General features: G+C 40.1%; 2 protein-coding genes and 1 long non-coding RNA gene across 6 annotated transcripts; 1 reads left to right on the forward strand and 2 right to left on the reverse strand.

Moving 5' to 3' along the window:
- Positions 1 to 1,200: 1,200 nt before the first annotated feature.
- armc7 (armadillo repeat containing 7) lies at positions 1,201 to 2,797 on the reverse strand. Its single transcript, XM_026178018.2, has 3 exons — positions 2,602 to 2,797; positions 1,769 to 1,912; positions 1,201 to 1,686 (listed from the first exon to the last, which is right to left on the reverse strand). The coding sequence occupies exons 1-3, from the start codon at positions 2,687 to 2,689 to the stop codon at positions 1,343 to 1,345; spliced, it is 576 nt and encodes a 191-aa protein (XP_026033803.1). The 5' UTR covers positions 2,690 to 2,797; the 3' UTR covers positions 1,201 to 1,342.
- A 160-nt stretch (positions 2,798 to 2,957) lies between these two features.
- Positions 2,958 to 5,932, forward strand: LOC145430269 (uncharacterized). The gene is made up of 2 exons (XR_013910731.1): positions 2,958 to 3,199; positions 5,199 to 5,932. It is a non-coding gene; the product is annotated as an uncharacterized LOC145430269 (long non-coding RNA).
- Positions 5,933 to 8,710: 2,778 nt separating this feature from the next.
- On the reverse strand, positions 8,711 to 24,527 carry ndel1a (nudE neurodevelopment protein 1-like 1a). 4 transcript variants are annotated; one of them, XM_080304992.1, is made up of 10 exons: positions 24,371 to 24,527; positions 22,270 to 22,366; positions 18,579 to 18,732; positions 14,377 to 14,525; positions 13,324 to 13,460; positions 13,021 to 13,194; positions 12,531 to 12,625; positions 12,295 to 12,431; positions 12,125 to 12,159; positions 8,711 to 9,799 (listed from the first exon to the last, which is right to left on the reverse strand). In XM_080304992.1, the coding sequence occupies exons 2-10, from the start codon at positions 22,353 to 22,355 to the stop codon at positions 9,792 to 9,794; spliced, it is 975 nt and encodes a 324-aa protein (XP_080161118.1). In that variant the 5' UTR covers positions 22,356 to 22,366; positions 24,371 to 24,527; the 3' UTR covers positions 8,711 to 9,791. The 4 variants fall into 4 exon arrangements, with proteins under 4 accessions (XP_080161118.1, XP_026033800.1, XP_026033799.1 ...); XM_026178015.2 differs by having other exon boundaries at positions 8,711 to 9,802; XM_026178014.2 differs by lacking the exon at positions 12,125 to 12,159.
- Positions 24,528 to 24,638: the final 111 nt, after the last annotated feature.

The raw sequence follows: 24,638 nt of genomic DNA on the forward strand, positions 1-24,638 counted from the left end.
CTACACATAATGTGATATTTAAAGAGGAACAATTTGCAAACGACATGCAACCTTCAGGCCATGTCTACGTGGTAGTTTCAAACCTGAAAACTATTTTAGTGGGGAAGGTTGTGTTGGCTCGCATGTGGTGCACATTTATGCACTAAATCCAGAAAGCTGATCTGGTGACTTATCTCTTCCAGTCAATGACTGTTAGATTAGAAAAATGCAAGCCATTATTATACAAAGTCAGGCAATTTTAGATTGAGAAGACAATTTAATCCTCCTCCCTTGTTATTTCAAGTAGATGACAGATTTAGAATCAATCTGAAGTGGTGTACTTACGTTTTGGTGGACCTAACTGTATATAAATGATGCATCATCTTGGTATTTTCACCGCCTTCCAGGAGATAAAACACAAGATCCGAACATAAGCCAGTAACAGACAAATACTGAGATATTCTTTGATGTCACATGTTAAGCAAAGAAATAACATGTTATTAGTTAAGTCTATTCTTGGTTTAGTATACAAGACGATGGTTAAGAGGGACAATAGCATTTCAAGTAGCAAAGGTGGAGTTTTATGTATTTCTGGATGTAGCAAAAGACTTGAAAGAATATGTGATGAGTGCAGTGATGTCAGGCTTTTGATTTAAAACGTATGATATAATGTATGTGCATTTCAACAGAGCTTAGGTTGAGTGTTTAGAATACAAAGCTAGATGAGATGGAGGCAGATGACCCCCCCAGAGGGAGAAGTGGGAAGAAGAATAATTTCCTGATCTTACTGACCACTGACAGCGCTTCAGACATGAAGTCAAATTTAACCACACGCTTTCATTTTAATCCAGATTTACTTAAATAGCACAAAATCACAACAATAGTCACCTCAAGACATTTAATACTGCAAGACCTTACAGTAATGCAGAGAAAACCCTAACAATCAAACTGCTGCCTCTGACCAAACACCTGGTGACAGCAGGAAGAAAGAACTCCCTTTAAAGAGAAAGAAACCTGAAGAAACCAGGTTCACAGAGGGGCAGCCATCATGTGACTGCTGTTTTGGTATTTTAAGGTATCTTGTTGATGCCTTAAAGACCTCAAACTGGGAGTAAACTTTTCATAATGAAAGGTTTACTCACAGTTAATGAGAGAATTACTTTATTAATTCCAAAAAAGCAGCATAATTTTTGTCAAGTGAATCCATTACTTCTTACCAGCGGATGTCCAATATGTTTTTATTTTTTTTTTGAACAACATTTCAAATTTTGGCTCCAGCGGGTGAAACATCTGTGATGCTCTCACAGAGAGTGAATCACAGAGAGAGCAAACTTATAAAAAGATAAAGGTCTGTGCTGTGTCTTTAGTCTTTGGGCAGCGGGATGCCGACTGCCGTCTGCTGCCCCTCCATCTGCTGCTGCGCCTGCGCCACCTGCTCCTCGCTGCAGGAGTCCTGCAGAAACACGGTAGCCAGGTTGCGCAGACGCGGGCTCTCGGAGAGGGAGAAGCGCAGCATGCACTGCAGGATGGCGGGATCGGTGATCTGAGAGCGTGACGTGGGTGTTAGGAGGTTCACGAGGGTGGTGATGGCTGACAGGACAGTCTCTTCCCTCTGGCTCGACAAGCAGTTTGTGACTAAGCGGATGCCGTCGCTCTGCAGGACGACATCTCTGCACTCAGGGTCCATGCTGAGGTTACAGAGCCCTCCTGAGATCACGAGAGACAAAATCAGAGATAAAGGCTTGACAGTTGCTGCAGACAATGAAGGAGATGTCACTGTGACACCCACCCATCCCAAACTCCACAAAGTTCTCATTCTCCTCAGTCAGCATGTCCAAGAAGAGGTCAGTCACCTGCAGCTCTCTCAGATACTCCACGTTCTTTGGATCGTATGCAAAATTGGCCAAATTAGCCAGAACTTGTTCCTTTGCCTCTGAGGAGGAAAAAAAATCATCACATGTAATGTATGTAATCACATAAAATGAGAACTATGGAGTGCCAAGATTAAATAGGCAAATATTTAGTTAAAAGTCTAATTAATTCATTCAAATATTCATTTCAAATTATTTGTGGCTGGTCAACAGACCTTAAAATCTGATTGGTTACCCTGCACAGCAAGTTAAGACGATTGATCCCAGATAATGCTGCAGTCCATGAACGTCCTTAGCGTACTTGCTATTGAGAAACACCCACCGAAATAATCGACTCCCGAAAAGGTAAAGATACTGACCAGATCAGCATTAGCCCCGCCCCTGACTTTGACAGGTGAGGTTGACAGTAGAAATAAATTCATGACGTGTTGAAGCCCAGAACTATGAAATAATAACAACTGACATATATTTTAAATAAAACGAATTATTTCAATTTAATAAATGTGTATTTAATAATTTCAAATTTTGAATAATTATTTGATGACGTACGTCTCCAAAGAGGAGCACCTAGGCTTTCTGTAGGCACCTATTTTTTATGTTTTTGTTCTATTTACTTTATTTTATGATTCATATTATTGTCTTGTGGATCTTGAGTTGGAGCAGAAAGACGAAAAGGCAAGATTGGAAAAAAGATAACAGAAGAAAGCAGAGTAGTGAGTTTAAAGTTGAATCCAAACACAGCTGTTCCCACCGTCGCTGTCGGTGTCCTGAAACTCGGTGACCAGAGTTTGTAAATACTCAAAGCGGTCAGAGCCTCCGGACGAGCCGCTCCTCCACATAATCCACCACCAGCTCCGCTCTCCGCTTTATTCTTTTCAGTTCGTTCCCGGCGCGGTCTGACCATGAAATGCCTCCGTGTAGCTGCGTGGATAAGACGAAGGTTCCGTTTAATAGTTTTTGTTTTAAAATCAGTTTCGATCTGATAGCATACGGTCAAGCCGCGCTTACACAGAATCAAATCTAATTTACATTTTTCATACGCAGTTAAAGGTCTTCTATCATAGTTTTTTGTTAATGTGGCCCTAATACTCCCTCACACAACATGACACAAAATAGAAATACTGTCAAGCGGAAGCTAGTGTCACGTGGTACCGGAAGTTCCTAATAACTGTGGGACACGAAGGGGGTGTGTACAGCACCTCAGCCAACTGTAGGGGAAGGTCAGTGTTTAAAGTTCAAAATAAAGCCACGAAAATGAAGCAGCACAAACTGTCAGCCGGGAAACGGCTCGCCAAACCGATCCTGTTCGGGACGATCATCGTTGGACTCGCTGCTGCTTTCATTAACAGGTAACGTTAAAGCGTGTTTACAGCTCAGCCACCTGTACGTAACAGGCATGTTGTGCGTGACATTTGCACATGCAAGTGTTTACTGCACACCTTATTAATAAACATGCAGCTCCGAAAGAGCCGATCAGAAGTGAAGATTATAAAAGCAGCACGACTTCGCTGTTAAAAGGTACTGCAGGGGAAGCAGTACGACTGCGTATTAGGCCCATTCTGCAGTCCTTTGGAAGTCCAAGAGAAAAAGCTCAAAATTTTAGAAATTCGGCGGACTTACGAGAAAAATGGATAATTTACAAAAAAAAGCAAATTTTTGATGAAAGAAATGGGCAAATTTACATGGAGAAAGCATTTAAACTTAGGAGAAAAAATGAAAAATAAATAGCTAGTTTATTGTTTTAAAATGGCAAACGATCAGATTTTTTTTTTTTACCAGAAATAATGGAACAATAATGAGAAACAAGGACAAACTTATTTGAAAAAAGGAGCAAATTTATAAGGCAGTAACATGCTATACATACATACATACATACATACATACATACATACTTTATGAATGTCAAATTTCTGAGGTAGCAATGAGCAAAGTTCAGACGTATTAAATTACAAAATCAAAAAAGGTAAACTTATTAGAAAAAAAATAGGATATTTTAAAGAAGAAAATGAACATATTTCAAAGAAATTAGCAAAGGATAAATTTAAATTTAGTTCATTATGTTTCCAAGAAAAAATGAGCAAAGTTCCAAGATAATAAATACCAAAATCTGAAAGAAAAAAAGACACATTCCCAAGGGGGGAAAAAAGAGAAGAATACATTTCAGAGAGTCTGGTGGAGCATTTGCGAGCGAGGAAACTCAGTATGTGGTGATGTCCATGGGCTCCCTGACTGACAAATACATTTCTAGTTCCCGTTTCCCAGCTATGAAGATTTGCTTCAAGGTTATTACGAGGTCTCATTAAGTAAAATTATTGTCAGAAATGCCGACAACGCCACGAGTAAGGTGTAACAGGACCTGGAGCTGCTCTGTCCCCTGTGCAGGAGCGTTATAAAATCAGTTTATGTGATATGATTTTGTATATTTGGTGTATTTTGAATGCAGATTTATTCTCCTTGTTGTTTTTGTATTGCTCTTTGTGCATGATTTCTGGTAAGCCTGTCTGTAAGCCAGCTTTAACAGCGGGAACAATCTGTGTTGGGCCTGCAGCAGACTGATAACCTGCTCTGTAACAGCTGAGATGGGCTCTAACCGCCTGCCTGGCTGTATCTAAAATGCCTTTAATCATATTTAAATCATGTTAAAGGTATTGAATTTGCAGATGTTGTTTTTAAGACCTCTAGAAAAGCCCTGTCAATACAATTAATTTCAAAGGTTTTTTCATTAACTTTTAGTCCCACTAACTCGTTCGTGCTGTTAGTGCACTAGAGACTTTACAGCACACTAGAGAAGCTCTGCAAATTGAACAGCTGTGTTTTGTCTGACCAAAAGTCCAAAGAGAAATCTTTACTGTTCAGTGCTTTGTTGTACAGACTGGACATTGTGGCACAGCTGGTTGTGTCTTTTTAATTGACATCCCTAAAAGCTTTGAAGGAGCCCTAAAATAACCTCATTATTGAAACTCCTGAAACTATTGAAATCACCGAAATCATTCTTTGGTCAAAATTCAACAAAAGAGAAAGAAAAGATGAATATTTAGTTACAGTGGACAACTGCTTGTTTTGGGGGGTTTTTTTATTGTTAGAAAAATGGAAACAGAGTAGGTTTCCATACACACTCTGGAGACTAATTGAAACAAAACAGAGAAAGTGAATATCCAAAACATTTTCTTTGGTAAAGCTATAGTTTAATATTTTTCCGTGAAAGTAAAATCAAAATCTGTTTTTTCACACTGAACCACCTACGTCACATTAGAAGAAAGGTTGTAATCTTACCATTAATCTTTTCTGGTTCTCTAATTAATTCTCACTTGTCATTTGTTTTCATTCGGTACTTCCTCTGTTGCGCAGACACAGGTTTTTTGAGGACGTCGTTGAACTCAGGGCTCAGGAGCGAGCGCGTAACGATGCCAAGAGGTTGGAGGTCCTGGAGAGGCGGCAGAAGCAGATCGATGATCTGACCGAGAAGAAGCAGCAAGGAGGGAGCGGCTGAAGGGGGCAGCAGCCTGAACCTCAGTGCCTCTGCAGCAGACTGTAATACAGAGCAGGTCTCCACAGGTGGACGCTGCACATGTCCAAATATGCAAAGATGGCTTTGCTGAATATTTTTACTGAGGCCTGCTTACAGTAATGGATTTATTGAAGTAACCCTCACAGATTTGTATAGACATCTGGGCTGGACACAACACTGTCCAAGACGCCCAGTAAAGGAGCTTAAACAGCATCTTTCTTGTACTTGCGTGTTTTTCCAGCAGGGGGCAGAATTGACTGCAACCTAATGGACTGTATGAATGAAAATCTCTTTAACTATAAATTATTTGTGATATACATTGTTAAAGATCATTTATTTAAAATGCACGCCACAGAGGTTTTCATGTTTATTTTATTGGTGTGAGCTTAGTTTAATCAGGATTAAAAATCAAAGCACAGACGCTAATGCAGTACAACAAACATCAGCTCTGCCTTCAGTTTTTGCGCAATGAAGCAGGAAAATCAGACTCCTTAGTGTTGGGATGTATTCAGTCTGATGGATGCTAGAAAGTAATAACTGATGCTGATCTGTCAAAATAAAGGTTTTAAATTCACTATCAGTGTGACATGAAATAATTATTCACTCAAATATAAGATCTGTAATTTGTAACTAATAACTAAACATTGTAGATAGAGAGAAAAGGCCATTTAGAGCGAGTCCAGCATTCTACCGTAAAGAAGTACAAAATTTTTAATTCTCAAGTAAAGGTTTCAAAAATTGTGCTTAAGTTCAGTACATGAGAAAATGTGCTTGTTTGCTTTTCTCCACTCTAAAATAAAGAAAGCTACTTTCAGTTTTTCCGTTATTCACAAGGGATCAACACAGCAGGTAGCGCCGCATATTTGATTTGGCAGATTTTTTTATGCCAGATGCAACCCGCCAAGGGATTTGTGTCTCCTCCCGGGATCCAGCAGGGTATCTTTCGCTTGTGTACATCAGCAATTATGATAGTTAACAATAGAAAATAACAGATGCAGTATAACCACAGACTGTAAATACAAAACATGGATGGGTCTGCCTGTGCAGAAATCCCTTGACCAGCAGGCGGCATCTCCTCTGAGATTGTAATGTGCAATACCACCGATTTCCTTTCTGATCAGACACCAAGTCAAATTCAGGGCGGTATGGACGTTACCGATCCGATGTTGATACTTTGTACAAAAACATAATGTGTTATTGTATTTCAAATTATAGCTTCATAATGATTACAGGACATCAGACTACTTGTTCTTATTGTTTAATTATGAAGAATTATCATATAGAAATAAAAAAAACTAAATTTGTGTGTTAATTGATGCTATTTGAACACACTTTCCTTCATTGTCACTGTGCCACACTACAAATTTTGGTATTGATCCAATACCAAGCAAATACAGGGCCAGTATTGCCGATATCAGTACCAATAATTATAAGTTACTCAGGCAGCTAACTGGGGGAGAGTAGCGTGCCATGACTTATGAGATGAATTCTCAAGTTTCAAATTCTGAACACATTTTAATCACCACTATGTCACTGTGATTATTACTTTCCACAATAATTAGTTAACACAGCAAAAAACACCTTTCAGCTTTTCATGTGTTTTGAAACTTGGTTTTAGTGTTGGATACTATCGATATTTGGATCGATCCGCCCACCTCTACTGCATACAAGTCTAATACTCACTGTGATGATAGTCATCAGTGTTCTGAATTTCAGTCACTAGTGTGAATTCTTATTGTATTAGGGTACGTGCAGGGCTTTCCCCTGGTGTAGTGGTTAAAATAGTTGCCTTGCATGCAAAGAGCCCCAGTTCAAGACCGGTAGGATACATGACATTCCTAACTAGCTAGTTAGGAAGGTTGTTAGGAATGTCATGTGGTGCAAAACCTGTGTGGCCAAACTTTACCTGTGTTTTCTAGTCTAAAAACTTTTTAACAAGCCGATTGCATTTTGTTACACAGAGTTCTGCTATTCAAGAACACTTTAACACACAGCCTGGGGGGTTTGAACCAATGACCTTCTAACTAGCAGACAACCCACCCTACCTGCTAAGCCACAGCTGTCCACAGGTAGATGCAAACACACAGGCCTTATTTGTCCATGAACTCCTCTTACACGATGTGGAGTTGCACTACCAAACTTGGTACGCTATAGCACCCTGAAGGTTCTTATCTGCATCAGATGTTATGTCATCATGTTTCCTAAGAACAACCTAGTAACCAGCTAAAAGGACCTATTTTTAGCCTTTACGCACATGTCACACATTTTAAAAGCATTGTAGAATTTTAATTTCATGACATGAAAATTAAGTTTCAGCCACATAAGTTGAATAATAAAAACACTAAATGGTTCTTATATTATAAAGCCATCACGTTGCCTGTCAGCCACATAGCAAGAGGCCAAAATGAAACATTTTCAGCATAAAAAAAAAAAAAATATCTACAACCTATTTTTTTTATTTATTCATTTTTTAAAATCTTTTACCTGAGAGATTAAGCAGAGACGGACCAAATCACTATTGTAGCACAGGCATGTACTAGTAGAATAAAGCAGGGTAAGATTCAGGGCGTGGCTATGAAACCAATAGGTGACATCACTGTGGTTACTTGTATCTTGTATCTGAAGTTCATTAGTATAGATATATGTAAGAATCTTCTTAGAGTATTTCTAGTAGTGGAACAATTTAAATTTTTTTTTTTTTTTTTAAATCCACAGAAATAATTTCCAGTTTTCAAGTCTTCTACAGTCTTTTTAGACTGACATAAAAATATAATTTGACAGCATCAACACATCTGAGAACTGGGTATGGGTGTTTTTCCTGACGACGGGGCGATCGTGGCTCAAGAGTTGGGAGTTCTCCTTGTAATCGGAAGGTTGCCGGTTCGAGCCCCGGCTTGGACAGTCTCGGTCGTTGTGTCCTTGGGCAAGACACTTCACCCGTTGCCTACTGGTGGTGGTCAGAGGGCCCGGTGGCGCCAGTGTCCGGCAGCCTCGCCTCTGTCAGTGCGCCCCAGGGTGGCTGTGGCTACACCGTAGCTGCCATCACCAGTGTGTGAATGTGTGGATGACTGGATATGTAAAGCGCTTTGGGGTCCTTAGGGACTAGTAAAAGCGCTATATAAATACAGACCATTACCATTTACTTATAGATTCAGTCAAATCTGATTTAAATAACATCTTCAGTTTTGTTATTTTTCTGGACTACCAAAACAACACTAATATGAAAAGCTCACCGTATTCTAATTTCTAAACTGATACAACAGAAAAACAGCAAACATTAATATTTGAGAAGAGAATGAAAAGTAGTCTTTGCCTTGAGAATAACTTCAAGAACCAAGTAAAACATAATCAGTGTGGTATAATTACATATTTTATTGAAACATGCTATAAAAGAAATTTAAAATAAATTAAACCCACAAACAGGCAATATTGCACTCGAATGAAAAAAAAACAAAAAAAACAAAACAAAACAAAAAAAACAACAACACCCCAACAAAAAACAAAACAAGGTCAAAGTGCTTCACTTGCAACTGAGAAAGGTTTGTGCATCAATTCAAAGAACAAAATGTGGATAAAACGTTTCGACTACAGGCTGTAAGAATGCTGGTTAACTGGTCCGAACACTATGACAGCACTACTTTAACTGGCTGCCTGTCAATAACGATCAATATGACCAATACTGTACACGTCATGTCACACGGTTCAGAAGTTACATGGTGTGTTTGGCTCACTGAAAAACTCCCGACTCTGTGGAACTAAATAAGAAGTCAAATACAAGCGCATGAGGATGGCGCCAGAAGCCAGAATCACCCAAAAATCACTACCTGGAAAGGCTCTTGGAAACCTCAATAATTGGTGGAGTCACGGGCCACATGGCACAGTTATTTAGGACATCTGCATCCAATAAACCTGCTGATTTTTATAATTAGAGGGTTCAGCAGTGGTTTAACTGAAGTAATTTAAGTTAAAGATCAGTGAAGAGGCTGCTTAGATTTAAAAACAAAAAAGCAACTCATCATCATTTCTAAGACTAACTGCATAATATTTCCCTTTCCAGATGATATGCCATTCTTAGAAACCACTTCACATGTCAGGGGAGATCCTTGAGGTAAAAAAAAAAAAAAAAAGCAGAGGGGGGGCTTTAACAGTCTTTGTGAGCAAACAGTGGATACAGTAACACATCATATACAGACTAATTTACAGCAAACGAAGCACAAGTGAGGACAGACAGAGAGAGAGGCAGCGCGGGAAGACGAGGAGATGAGCCACAGTAACAGTAAGTTTTACAGTATTAGCCTTTCGTGATCCCTCTTTTTGCGCCTTCTCTTCCTGTTGTGTTTCATGTTGGCATCACAAAGCCAGGGGCACTAAACCGTGGGAGGAGGCGGCGGGAGGCGCGGTGATGGCCATCCGGGTACCAGCTTCGAGTCCGTTCACGGTCCTGCTGCGAGAAAACAGACTTTTGAAACAAAAGGTCCCGGAAGCAGATACACGAATCCACCCGTTACCAGCCACCAATCAAAGCCTCCACACAGTTAAAGCAGTTTAATTTGAATGCAAACAAGGTGGTCAGTATGGAAGCCCATTGGTGCCAGATTATGAAAGCCAGGAATCGGATATAATAAAAATGATCAGTCATGAAAATAAATAAAGATAGATCAAATATATGTTTTTAAAAGCAGCTGAGATAGTCGATATAAATGTGTCCAATAATCTGTATGTTCTCAATCATAAACATAAAAGTAATAATCATCAATAATCAAAGGACCACCTGGCTGGCTGAAAAGGTTTTTAGCTTTCACTTAAAAATGGATAAAAACAGCTAAATTCATGACATATGTCAGCTGGCACACTTTCTATGCCAGGAGCTACAACTAACATAAATACAAAGATATAAATTTGGTAGAAATGTAAAAAATAATAATAGTATCTCTCATCCCAGTACAAATATTTAATGTGGCTCTAAAACACATGATTACGATTTCTCTACATCTACCTATTATATACCCATCCACCTATACTTTCCCTCAACAGCTGTTTTTAAGATGCACACAATTAGAAGAAAATTGGCTCAAAGTTATGGTGGCCCCAAAGGGGGAAGATGTCAAATAAATAAAGAAATAAAAGCTTGTTTGAGACAGAATGAACAGACACGCATCAATACTCTGTATAAAATAAAGACAAATTATTTTCTGCTCTAGTAGAGACTTAAGTATATACTTACTAAACTACTGTATTCAAGTAAAAATTTATCTACTGTATTGTAGATACATAAGGGAAAATGAGATCAGATAGCTTCAAAGCTTTGGTCGGTTTTACTTTATCAAAAACTGCCAACACAGGTCGAAGCACCGACCGGCGCAGCGGGAGGTGGCTCTGTCCTCATTATCAAACACCCTTCATGTCACACAGGACAACAGCTGCATAGCAGACATGAGGCAATATTAGCAAACACAGGCATGTGCCGCTAAAAATAAAAGTTTAATGCAGAAACTGGGAAGGAAGCAGGAGAGTCACCCAGAGTTATCCAACTGGTTTCACCGCGTTCTTTTGTGGGTCACAGTTGGGGCATGAAAGGCATCCTCTGTGTGGTAGGAGTTTGAAAAGCACAGAAATATGAGCTTTGGAGGAGTGCCAGTGAAACTACATTTTCAAGACTGGGCTGGGCATTGTGTGGAAGTTTTCTTTACTGGTATCGAACTGGTGTTTCTGTGTATCCAAATTCCTGTGCCGACGGAAAAGCACATTTCTCAGTGTTACAAAGTTTTTCCATGAACAGTGTGAATAAAGTTACAAAAATCTGTCTGAATTAGGCCAAAAAATAAAAAAATAAGTCTACAACCCTAACTACGATGTATTGTCAATTATAGTACCTGACACTTTTTACTTGTCATTTTTAAATAGATCTTGAAACAAAATTACTTTTATTGCAGCTCTGGTGATTTCTTGGAACTTCATTTATTGAAGTATAAAGTCATTTTTTCTTAATAAATGGCCAGACATAGCTGAATGTGACTGTACTCTTCATAAGACCTCCCTGCTCTGAAGTCACCCAGACAATGCCCTTGTTGTGCACACATACTCTGCCTATTTATATTTCTCTCGCACAGCAGAAACACTACACTTCCTCTGGCTGCCAGTCCCCACAGTAAGGATCTGTTGGCAACATAAGCATGAAGAGCAAAAAAATTCAAGCTGAACAAAACCGTTGTCATCATATACAACAATAAACCAACACCTGGATCCTGTTAGCAGGTGTTATTATATACTCATATTAGGTAGTGCTTACTAATAAGGTTCTTGAGCCACTTGTGGCTATATTTCCCAACTTCATCAGGACATTGGTTTTCATTTTATGTTTGTTGTAAATTAAATTCATAAATATGTACACATCCATGTGGGAGGTGTTAGCACCCTAAATAAATCCAATCCGACTGAAGATTCTCTCGTGAATCATCTCCTGAGGGACTTCCAGCCATAAATTAAAACAAATAAAAAGGTATGGCAAAAACGGACTTTGTTAATAGCATTACTGGTTAGATCTGGAGCTGAAAACAAACACTTTATACTAGTATAGACAAGAAAAACATGAATCAGGTCACTTTAGAGTTGAGAGATTATTTCAGCAGCACCACGCCACCACCACTAAATGGTTATCCAGCCCACACTTATTTCTATGAGATGGGAAAAGAGGCTTGTTAAGGAGCAGCGGCAGCATGCATGGCCCTCTACACACTTGCATAACAGGTGAAGGAGCTACAATTACCCCAAATTAATGCAGGGAATATGACCATCTCAGTCCTGCTGGGGGGAAAAACAAATGCACACCATCTCAGATACTCGTCCTTATTCACGCAACAATACAACCATGCTGTCCACACTTACATGTGACAGTAATGGGCAATAAAACTACAGACTGAATGTGCTTTCACTCACGCTTTATCAAAATATGACGTATGGAGCGCTTGGGAGTAGTTTGCATTCAGCGCGTTGCTGTTGTCGAGAGCGAACGTCTTCCGAGCTTTCTGGTCTTTGGCAAAGTTCCTGCAGGCGGCGAGCTTCGACTCGAGAGCCTGTGAGGACACAAAAGATGAAGAGGAAAGATAGAGGACTTCCGACATGAAGCCAGAGGTGGAAATGAGAACCAGAAACCGGGAGGAGGAAAGACTCACCCCAACTTTCCGGAGCAAATCACTGACAATGTTGAGGGCTGATATTCTGGCCGAGGGGGTCAGAGGTGAGTTGCTGCCATAGCCATTTGATAGCACTAGTTAGAAAAAAGTAAAGAAACCAATTTATTCCTCCAATTTTTATTTTATTAAATCTTTTACAGAGTTCAAAATCATTATTCTGTTTAAGCAATTAGTTCCCCCTGTTTAATAACCTCTTGGCAGATTTCAGACACTTATTTATGAATATTTGTTAAATTAAAGACATTAAAATCAACTGTTAATCTGCTATATTTTTATAATTGAGCCAAAATATATTAAAAGGTTTTCATGGGGTCTTTGCTGCACTTTAACTGCACAAGAACTGATTATACAGCTGGGTCATTACAGAAATAAATGTTTTCTGCATGCAAATATACGCGCAGCACAACATTTAAATAAAGAGCTACATGTCTGTACTTGCATGTTGAGGGGAAAGACGTTGTGCAGCTACCTGTTTGGTTGGCAAAGGCGTTGTCCAGACCTTTGCTCAGTGGGGTAGCCGGCAGGGAGAGGGAGGCCTGCACAGCCGTGTCCATCTTCACGTTATCCTGTGTGGGTGAACTCGGAGCGGACATCCTGGTTACGTCTGCCTGCCTCTCTCGCACGGCGAGCTCCTGCCGTAAATCTTTTTTTTAAAAAAAAGAAAAGATAATTGTAACAAATATATATAGGAAAACCCAGATTTTAACCTTCAGAGGAGAAAGACTGCAGCAGCTGCACATTAATGAGCTCGAGTTCATGAGTGAGTAATCACCTCTGGCTTCATCCTTTAATCTTTGCACCGAGACCAGCAGCGACTCCTTCTCATCCAGCTCGCTCTCCAGGAAGGCATTCCTCTCAATGGCCTGGTTCAGACGCTGCTCGAAGTTCTCAAGAGACACGATAGTTGCTCTAGAAGAAATATTTTTAAAAAGGAAAAAGACTTCAGTAATTATGTGCAAATAACCTCAGAGGCATGTTCTCTGCAGACACTAGTGCTTGAATAATAATGAGTAAGTAATCAATATCTGAGGCTTATCTATTGATTTTAATCCAGCTTTGTCCAGCAATCAATTGACTTGAAGCCATTTGTTAATTGCAATGAGATCCTAGAATTTTATCTCTTGCAAATTTTTATAAAAATGTAACCAACATCACAAAGTAGGCAAGAAACAGAAGTGTGTTTGCACTTACTTAAGGTAGCGTCATTTGTTTATTATGCTGAATATTCTACATGATCCCAGCAACAAAGCTAAAACCTAAAAATCAAGTTGAAACTTTCAGAGGCTGAAAACAAATGAAGCCAATGTGAAGTAGCTACAGCTGCAGTTCCTCCAAAGGCCACTGGGGGCTGGCGCTGAAAGAGTCATTTTCTTGGCTATGCTGAACTGCTCTGCTCTTTGCAGCTTCACCCTTTACTGTTAGATGTGATATATTATCATCATATACTGTACACAAAAGATGGATGTAACTATCACGATATGACTTTTAACTTTCAGGATACCACCATATTATTGTTGTTGTGATTTTTGTTTTGTTTTTTTAGCTGTAGTTACCACATTTGGAGAAGAGGGTGGAGTTAGAAAAACGATGTTAGCAAGCTGTACCAGAGATAGATTACTGCTTTGACTCTTGCTCATCAAAACTGAAGCGCACATGACTGGGTGGTCTAGTAGTGCACGTAAATGCACAGTGATCTGTATTGTTTGTCCGATATTTTCATTAAAGGTGCATAAACACCACAAACATGGTCAAATGGTTCACACAGCACAAAGGAAACTTTGAGACTGTTTTATTTATTTAGTAAGTATTAAGAGTCCAAACAGACCTTTTGGCTCTTTCCAGATCATCGTTGGACTGCTCGAGCTCTCTGACGTATTTGTGAAGCTGCTCCTTGATGCTGCGCGTTTGGCCGAGGTCGTCCTCCAGCATGGAGATCTGCTTGTAGCTCTGAGAGTACTGCTGCTCCATCTTCTCCTGAGGAGGAGAGCAGACAACATGTATTGAACATCTGACTGCATGCATTTAAACACATGATTGAACAGCTCCCAAAGCACGCCGCCATACATTTTTCAGTGCTCCATTCATTTTCCCTTTTCATTTAAAAAAAAAAAAAAAAAAAAAAAAAGCAGCAGTGTGACCCATTTATCCACCAGCTCTGAGACAATTGGCATGATAAACACCACCGGGCCTGTCTGTGTGTCTGACCTACATCTGCTGATAAAGTAATGACTGAGCTGCAGCCAGCCGCAGAAAGGCCAGACAGTCCTCTCGTTCAGCAGGTCCAATTAACAGAGTTTAAAAGCACAAATCTGAAGCTCTGATTCTCGTCCTTTTAGATCTGAGCTCAGCCTTTGACACCATTTCTCACTCTGTCCTTCTAAGCAGACTTTCCTCTCTCGGCATCTCTGACACACCCCTCGCCTGGTTTCAATCATATCTCCTCGACCGTTCCCAGTTTATTCAACTAAGATCATTCCGCTCTCATCTATTCCCCGTCACCTCTGGTGTACCCCAAGGCTCAGTTTTAGGCCCTCTTCTCTTTATAATATACATCCTCCCTCTAGGTACCATCTTCCGCAAATTTGATCTTCACTTTCACTGTTTTGCTGATGACACCCAGTTATATCTCTCTTGCAAACCTGATTCCTCCCTCCCACCTTCTTCCCTTACAGAAGGTCTATCCGAGTTAAAATCCTGGTTTACCTCTAATTTTCTAAAGCTCAATGAGGATAAAACTGAGATCCTCCTTATTGGCACCAAATCCAACCTTTTGAAGGCAAACCATTTCTCACTCACCATCGATAACTCCACAGTTCTCCCTTCTCCTCAGGTTAAGAGCCTTGGTGTCATCCTAGACAGTTCACTTTCTTATAAATCACACATCAATAACCTCACCCGTTCTGCCTACTTCCATCTACGTAACATTAACAGATTGCTTCCTTCTCTTTCCACCCAGTCTACGTCCATTCTTGTACATAGTCTTGTTACCTCCCGTATTGACTACTGCAATTCTCTTCTGCATGGTCTCCCCCAAAAATCCCTCCATAAGCTTCAACTGGTTCAGAACTCTGCTGCTCGCATTATCACCAGAACCCCCTCCTACCAGCACATCACCCCTGTTCTTCAGGAACTTCACTGGCTCCCTGTGAAATTCCGGATAATTTTCAAACTTCTTCTGCTCACCTTCAAGGCCCTTCATAACCTCGCTCCTTCTTACCTTTCTGACCTGTTAACCACCACTTGTTCTGCCCGTTCACTTCGTTCTTCTTCTTCTGTCCAGCTTACTGTACCTTCCTTCCGCCTCACCACCATGGGAAGCAGAGCTTTCAGCTGCTCTGCTCCCAGGTTGTGGAATTCTCTGCCCCCTGAAATAAGAAATATTGGTTCTCTCCCCCAGTTTAAATCCCAACTCAAAACTCATCTGTTCAAATCTGCATATTCACTGTGAATCCACTGTTTGTTCATTTTATCTTGTGCTTTATTTTATTGTTCTTATTCTGCCATTGTTTTACTAAGTGTTTTATCCTATTGTAAAGTGTCCTTGGGTGACTTGAAAGGCGCTCATAAATAAAAAAAATTTTTATTATTATTATTATTATTATTATTATTATTATTATTATTATTATTATTATTATTATTATTATTATTATTATTATTATTATTATTATTATTATTTTGCAGCAGTCTACATGCACAAACACAGCACGAGAATATTACTCACAAATCAGAAAATAACACTTAAGATTAGGTTGTGTTTCATGAACATCTGTAAAGGACTGCTTTCTTAATCAAACGTTTTCAGAATGTTAGTATATTTTCTGAGATGTGATGCATTATGAATGCTTTTAGTTCACCATAAAGAGTTTGATAAATGTGCATTTATAAAAAACGTACTTGGCCCCTCACCCAGGACCAATTTGCTTTGAGATAATCTGTGGAAAATGGATGGACGGAAGGAGAGAGGAGGATTATCCAGGATATGTTTGTTGACTTGTCCATTAAAGGTTTTTAGCCATTGAGCGTGTGCTCTCACGCTCGTAACGGCTTCAAACTCCAACATGGCACAGACATCTTTTCTTACAGTCTACGATAAATATTCACAACTTTATTCAGTTAGTTTTGTGCAGTTTATCTTTGTGGTTTGTTAGTCAGTCCTAGGCCATTTTCTTTGTACCCGTGTTATTTTATAAGGGTGCTGTTTTGTGTCCTTTTTATGTTTTAGGAAAAATTCAATTCCTACATCCTGTTTCAGAAATTTTTCCTTTAAAGCTTTGTTAAGATACAAAGCTATGGTGTGTGTAGTAAAATTAGAACCATGAGACATGCCCCAGTGTTGCGCCAACATCTCACCAGTGCTGCATTTCCTCCAAATCAAAGGTGTGAAGTCAGCACTGCTGAAAGTGAAACCTGTCAGACACCTTGGCACAAACATGTTTTCCCTGCAGGTGGCTCGACTCACCCGGCTTGAAACATGGACTCAGAAATGAGCCACTTGGATTTGGTAATTATGGAGCGAGAATAACAGCAAGACACAATCCGATGCATTATTTATGAGTGTGGCACAGATCAGCTGCATCAGTATACAGCCAGATTAGGGCAGAACAGGTGGTGAGATTGGAAGGATATACCTCAGATTCCCACTGCAGCGAGATTACCATTTAGATTGCACTTTAAAACATCTCATCTCCAGGACTGTACTCAGTTTTCATGGAGGCCAGTAAACTACAGGATAAGGTTACAGCTAGAAATCCAACAAAGGCAGGGCCACAAAAATAAGAGGTGTTGTTCTTTGAGAAGGCAGCCAATAAACATTTATTCTGCAAGACATCGCTTCTACAGGAGCAGCAGCTGTTACAGGCCCACTTCTCTTCACTCCCAGGAGACTACACTCAAGGGCAGCAGATGATAGATGGCGACGAAAAAAAAAGCCCTCATATTTATTTCAAGGATACGTGTGAAGACACTCGCCTAATGTCTTGTTAATATTAGAAACATATATACATAATGCTGGCCTCATCATAAATGCAGAGTGAGAGAGAAAGTCACAGTGAAGGTCTTCTTTAGGTTCACCACATAAATCTGAGAAGCTTAATGAGATACAGTTGGATTGTTAAAATAAGCCATTATGGCTCAGTAATTATTCTATCAGGCTTTTAATTAACCAATTAAAATCAGCTTGTTCGTAAAATGCCAGAAAATGGCACGAAAAGCTCACAAGGATTTTCCTGACCACATGGTGGCACTGACATGTTGATCACCTGATTCTCAGCTCTTAAATCTAACCCATCAAAAACATGTTAAAAACATTCAGGATGACTAAATTAACTTAGAACATGACCATTTATGGTTTAGGTAAATTAACTAGATTAAGAAAAAGGTCATTAGAGAGGCTTAGAGGTGCTGGTTATAGCTAGCTTTTAGCATGCTAAGCTATGCTAAACTACCAGGTGTTCTGGGAATCCATCCTACCTGTTGTTTCTGCACATGCGCACAACACAAAATTCAGTGCCAAACTGTCCTACCTATTGGAATTTATGCTAGAATTATTGTGCGACAGCGGAAATGTCCATAAACTACAAACGGTAGGACGGTTTGCCAAAGTGCGCAAACTTAAAATAATGTATTCTAGCATGCAGGCCTCACGGTGAGCACAACGACCTATCAGATAAAGCGGTTACTCTATATAGATATTAATTACGTGGTGTCATGTATATATTGCTGAAGTGTGGTCGGTCACATTGGACATGATTACAAGGGGAAATTGTGCATTTCCTGATGGGTTGGTGGAACAAAATTGGGAGCACTGCACCAAAGCTTACAGATTGCAAACCAAAAAAAACAAAACACTGCTGTGCCAGATTAGGCCCCCAGGGCTTTAGTTTGACACCAAATAATGGATGTAGCCCATACAATGCCACCCACTAATTAGTAAAAATCACATTATGATGCCTCAAAATATCTATGATGGAAGTCATGTCCATCTTTTATAGAGTCTATGGTCAGCTTTCCACAGACTGCAGCAGTTACCTTGAGAGTTTCAACCTCATTCTTGAGTCTGTTGTTCTCAGACTGCAGGTCCTTCATTCGATGCTCGGCCTGGCCAAGCTGTGCTTCCAGCTCAGCCTCCAGCTCCCTGCTCCCTTCCTGAAACTCCAGCAGCTCCTCCTGAGCCTCCTCACAGCTGTGGGCAGACACACGGAAAGCCATTAGACGACAAGTCGAGACAGAAAGAGGTAGACGTGCAAGCCTGGGAGACACGGCTGGTGGATGCATTCATCAAACTTTACAGCTGGATATGGTTTTATTTTTATCGCCGTTGCATCTCCTCTGGGCGCTCGAGATCTGACCCAGATACAATTCCCCAAACTCGAATGCAATTTGTGTCACCTACTTTGTAAAGGGGGTGTTTTAAGGGTTTTAACCCTTTAATTTCTCCTAAGAGATGAACTGCTATAAAATATTAACTTAGGAATTAATATTTAAAGACTAACAGTTGCTTTTGTGCAAAATTTACTTCTGCAAATAGTGACCGCTTTACCCCACATCCACACACCCGAACTACAGCGTCACTATAAAAACTGATTTATTCCCTGTACTTTGCTCCTTTTCTGAAATCTCAGATTCAGCTTTTGTCTTCAAGACTTTTTAACTGGGCCGGTTTTTACTCGTCTTTATGTTTATGAGACAAGGGTTGAGAGCAAGACTGAAGCCCATCCATCATCTGGATGGAAACTGCACAGATTTCTCCTGATGGAGCATGATTTTTCAACAGAGTACAGAAATTCTTGCTTGTCAAGTCAATTTTTGATGTAATCTAACACAACATAATTTACCAGAGACGCTCAATCAGATTAAGATCTGAAGAGCTTTCAGGCCATGGATCTGAAATGTTTTTGATGATCTCTGAGTCACTTAGTTATCACCTTCTCTTTGTGACATGGTCCTCGATTGTGCAGGAAAAATGCAAAGATTGTCACCAAATAGCTTGAGGGTTGTTACAAGAAGTTGAGGATGTTTTTAATATAGTCAATCTTTAAACAGCAGGTCGGACAAGAAGAATCCACAAATGCCAACGAAACAAACCCTGGTATGCTTGGAATTGACGTCACTGTTGAAGCTGCTGCTAACTTCTTACCATACCTTGCGAGTCTGTAACAGTCTGTTATGAAACAGTCAATGATTTACCATCTTTACAGCTTTACAGGCCGCTGCAGTCGATCTTGTCTAGTAAAAACAGCTGACACTATTGTGCCAGCTGACATGCTGGCAGTGAGGTCAAACTGAAATTTGTGTTTTAACCAAGAAGTGCGTCTCTGACTCTCCAATGTAACCTTCGAAACATACAACGAGCCACATGATCCTGGACCAGCTTTACCGCAAAGTGCTGATTATGTAAGTGTCTGCTGATGTGGTCACTGAGAGACTGATACACGGACACACACACACACACAGCTGTCTAAAAATGGCATCATGGGAGCTGAAGTGCTCGGGGTGGCACCGAGCCAAGGCATCCATTTGTTTTCAAAGCCACCGCGGTAATGTCGAGCCAGGCCGGGCTTTGAACTGGTTTCGCTCTGAAAAGGTTGGCTGTCACACATTTGCACACTGGTGCCTCCTCTTTCCCTACATTCAAAACCAGACAGCATGACAAGGGAACCCTTTGTGGGCCAAACACACTCATGTCATATTGTTTTGCTCATTCAAAGTTCAAACCCGAGGTCCTCTGTGTTATCGCTGTACAGTGGTGAAGAATCATGGTATTGCTTTGCTACTTAGCGCACAGGACAGCACTGCTGGGCTTTGTGAACAGCTACACAGAATAATACAATGTACCTCTGTACCTCAGAGACACAAACTAGGAACTGTCCTTCACTTATATGACCCCAATAAACATGGCCTCCACTCTGAAGGAAGCCCATTGTCTTACATAATCAGGCGTAGGCCTGAGCTTGTTTCCTGTAGCACCTATTGTTGACATTTCAATCAGCTGATCTTAATCAAGCAGCATATAGAGCACAGAAATAGGTTTCATACAAATGCAGCAATCTTTACACGATGAATGAACAACAGTGAGAATCTGCACAGAAAAATCATTCAAAGATGGGACAAAGAGACGTGGGAGCCTTTTATGTTTAATGTGAAATATGAGCTGCCGCTGTGGGAAGAAATTGAGAAGGAAGATTTCACTGCTTGTCTCACAAGTGTCACCGGAGATGCCAACAGCGGCTGCTAATTGAAAGTCTAAGACTGACAGATAGCAGATAAAGCATTTCTCCCACAGACACAAAGAGCGGACTGGTTACCATCAGATCTTGTGATTCAAATGTCGCTAACAAAGACATCTCTCAGTTCAGAAGTAGCTGCACAGAGATCATTTACATAGGTTAAAGGTTGCAGCACCAGTAAGAAGTAGTAGGACTTCAGCTAATGACTGCATTACACTTGACACAATCACACGCACGTTTATACAAAAAGCTTTTTTCTATACTTAAGTGCTCTCAGCCTAATTTTAACACACTCACACTCTGATGGATGTGTCAGGGGTAACTCTGGGTTCAGTCCCTTGCCCAGAGATCCTTCAAAACAGACTAGAGGAGCCGGGGATCAAACCCCTGACCTACTGACTGGTAGACGACCTGTTCTGCCTTCTGAGATATAAAGGTGTATGTATAAAGATAAAATAACCAGTGCTAATCAACTGTAAACTGAAGTTTAATGCTCATTGTTTTACTTTTAACAATAAAACTCTAATCAATCGTATTAGCTAAACATGTGTTGTATTACCAATTAAGTTTGTCATTTTAAAATGTTAAAGAATTATGAATTATATACATTTTACTGTACAGCATCGCCATGCTGGTGATCTCAAAGATGTTGGGTAGGTTTGAAATACTGGGGAGATATGGTTACTTTATGGTGCCTGCTTTGTGTACAGGGGAGTTGTCATGTTGAAACAAGGATGGGCAAAAACACCATAGTCTAAAACATCACTGAACTGCACAATGCAGCTTTGTTATATAAAGAATCAAGATCAAAACAACCTCCAACCTAAAGCAGAAGTCACATAAGGGGATCTTTATTTAAAGCAGTAACAAATGTATACTGTACTGGAATAAAAATAATGCTTTCATTTTAGCTCACATGTTCCAGTTTTGAATGACAATACCTCTGAAATGAAGGATGTATTGCATATCTTACCGATTACTGGGAGGAACAGTGGCACATTTGAGCTTTTACTTCCCATTAACCTTCATTTCAATGCTGTGCACGAGGAGTTGAATATATGCTTTGGTCGCCTCTGAGGAGGATTTTTCAATTTCCCCAGGTACCATATAAAAGCTTGGCTCACCTGAGTTTTATCAGGTTCAATGTGCATGAAAGAGACAGTGGTACTTGAGCATCAAGGTGCACAATAACCAAATGTACCTACAGTTAAAAGATTAAGTTTGTGCATTTTTTCCTCCTGTCAATGCATCTTCTACCACAAGTAACTCTTGACCAAAGAGAAGTTAAAGCCCCAAACGCTGAATTAGCAGAGGAAGAAGATGGGAAAACTAGGCTGGACTTCACCAGACAATCTTTTCATGAGATTTGTTGATTATGAGTAAAAAACACAAAACTATACCTGCATTATTATTTAACTAAGTGTTTCCAAAGGGCTGAGGCACTGATGTTACTGAAGGAGAAACAGAGCCTGCACAGTGTGTATTGTACATACCTTTTCTTGTACTTGAAGGAAAGAGCCTTCCAGAAGTCGATTTCCTCATCTTTTGAGGAGAATTTCGGTATCATATCCATTTCCATGGCAAAAAAATCTACACAGGAGGGAATCGGGAAACAAGCGTGATTTCAGTGGGATAAAGACAATCCTACAAAAGACGAAAGGTTAACAGATGAAGTATAAACATTTGAGAAAAACCCATTTTCTTCTCATAGTCGTTCTTCTAAGCCTTAAAGCTCTCTCAATCCCCAACAAGGCAGCAAACATCTAAAGACACAACATCAAGTGAGAACTAGACTCACAAATCAATGAGTCAAACTACAGCTGGGAGCTAATCATCAAAAGGACTCCCTACAGACTGCAAGAAACCCAACAGAGGCAACTGCAGAGCACACAGCATTCAAATGTGCTTTCCAGGCTTTAAAAAATAAATAAATAAATAAGAGCAACCACTCCTGAAAAACAGCATTTTTAATTTGATGTAGAGCCTTCTGTATGATTAAATATATCATAGATTGGCCCAAATAAGACTCCACAGGCTTGTTTAGGCTGTGTATAATGCCTCCTATGCGTAGCACCCGATGGGCCTAGATGTTAATGCAAAGCACAGTTCACAGAGGTAACAATGAGACCGGGAGCCTCATTGATAACTTTTAGGGGGAATTTAAATCCCCAAACACCAAACCAGTTGTGAGCAGGAGCGGATGGGAACACTAGGCTGCAGATCCAGCAAGAACTGGACAAATGATTTTGGAGGATAGTTTTGCTCTCGTGAGATCTGCTGAGGTCTAAGTTAATCAATAGGCAAAATCAGTGAAGGTACCAGTCCAATTCCAACTCTGTCTCACCTTCTCTTAGAACATGAAGAATACCCGATGCAGACAAGAGAACACAGTGATAGTATGAAGCCTGACATTTTTCACAGGGGTAGCACAGCTTCTCTTTGGTGCTATGGATGTAATAGCTCCCACAGTGGGTCTACATTTCTAGTTTATTTGCCACATAAGGGAACAGGAACTGCTAAATGAGCATCAAAGCTCAAATTAATCTTTAATCACTCCTCTGTGCTCCACCACTGGGACTCACTCCTGAGATTCAAAACCACTGCTTTAAGCTACCATTCTTTTTATTGGCTGCCGCTCATAAATAGAAAGGTTGACCGGTGAGTGGGTGGGTGGGGCTTCTGTGACCATATTAGCGACATCTGCTCTCTTTGACATCAAAGACCCAAGAGAAGGAAATAACTGTCTGAAATGAAGTGTTTAGAGCAGTGTGAAGTCTGGGCCATATCATATCTGGGCCAGCAGGTGGTTAGCTTAACTGAGGGAAACATCTGGACGAATTCCACTAAATCTAACAAATTAGCAGTAAATTTCACATTTTGAGTAAAATAACCGAATCTAATCTTGAACTAGGGGATGAAAAAAATAATAAAATAATTTGAAGGCCATTCAAGCAGAAATCCTATTAACTTTTTATAGCACAGGATGCAAAAATGTATTCTGTCATCCTTTGAATAATTCAGCTTTATATTATAGCCAACACTCACGGCTCGAAGGAGAAATTATAGCCGGGGAACAGCAGCACACACTGGAGCCGCTGTTTCCCAAATTAATGGGATTATTATTTTTCCATTTAGTTTTTATGAAGTCTGTCGATTTAAATAGGCGTAGGTGCAAACTAAGGGTGGTTTGAACAGGCCACATCACTGCAGGGTGAAATATTAACCTTTAAATAACCTGATCTCAATTCCTCACTCAGAAAAATGACCCTGTTGAACACGGACCATATGTCGAGCCAACCACAGCCCCGCCGAAGGTGATAAACATTTTCACTACAAGAAAAGCAATTTAAAAAAAATCCACCTCAAATTAAATAATCGGGTTAGCGTTGGAAACATAACACAGGATTGGAGATGATACCAAGCTTGGCGGCTGAAAACGTGCAGATGATGTTGAGGAGGAGGATGATGATGCGCTCAGCTGTCAAAACTGGGTGTGCAAAGGAGCCGAACGAACCGACGACACGCTGCTCTCAGTGTTTCACCTCCATTTGTTTTCCACTACAAAAATAAAATAAAGGATAATGAACTCGGTACCTGAACATCGCTTCGAACAGAGCTGTTTATCGGTCCATCCTGCACGGCTGCCGAGGCCGACCGTCCCCTCCAACGTCTGCTGATCTCTGCTGCTCACAGGAGCGTTTAAAGGGAAACACACCCTCCACACAGATCCTTCTTATTTCCGCACCTCAGCTATAATTTGGATCCTTATGCCAGAATATTCACAAGGCTGAGAATATGTGGAGAATATTTTACTGATAATAATAATAATAATAATAATAATAATAATAATAATAATAATAAT

The sequence above is a fragment of the Astatotilapia calliptera genome, chromosome 8 (assembly GCF_964374335.1).
Source record: "Astatotilapia calliptera chromosome 8, fAstCal68.1, whole genome shotgun sequence".
NCBI lineage: Eukaryota > Metazoa > Chordata > Actinopteri > Cichliformes > Cichlidae > Astatotilapia > Astatotilapia calliptera.

Bases quoted from the DNA above. Each gene is read 5' to 3' on its own strand.
- ndel1a (XM_026178016.2), bottom strand. From the start codon at position 22,355: ATGGAAATGGATATGATACCGAAATTCTCCTCAAAAGATGAGGAAATC. The intron at 13,195-13,323 runs GTGATTACTCAC...TTTAAAAAAAAG, and splicing joins ATTAAAGGATGAAGCCAGAG to ATTTACGGCAGGAGCTCGCC. The intron at 9,803-12,294 runs GTGAGTGAAAGC...GTTTTCTCGCAG, and splicing joins ACGTCATATTTTGATAAAGC to CAGGACCGTGAACGGACTCG.
- armc7 (XM_026178018.2), bottom strand. From the start codon at position 2,689: ATGTGGAGGAGCGGCTCGTCCGGAGGCTCTGACCGCTTTGAGTATTTA. The intron at 1,913-2,601 runs GTGGGAACAGCT...TTTCCTCCTCAG, and splicing joins TCAGGACACCGACAGCGACG to AGGCAAAGGAACAAGTTCTG. The intron at 1,687-1,768 runs GTGGGTGTCACA...TCGTGATCTCAG, and splicing joins CTTTGTGGAGTTTGGGATGG to GAGGGCTCTGTAACCTCAGC.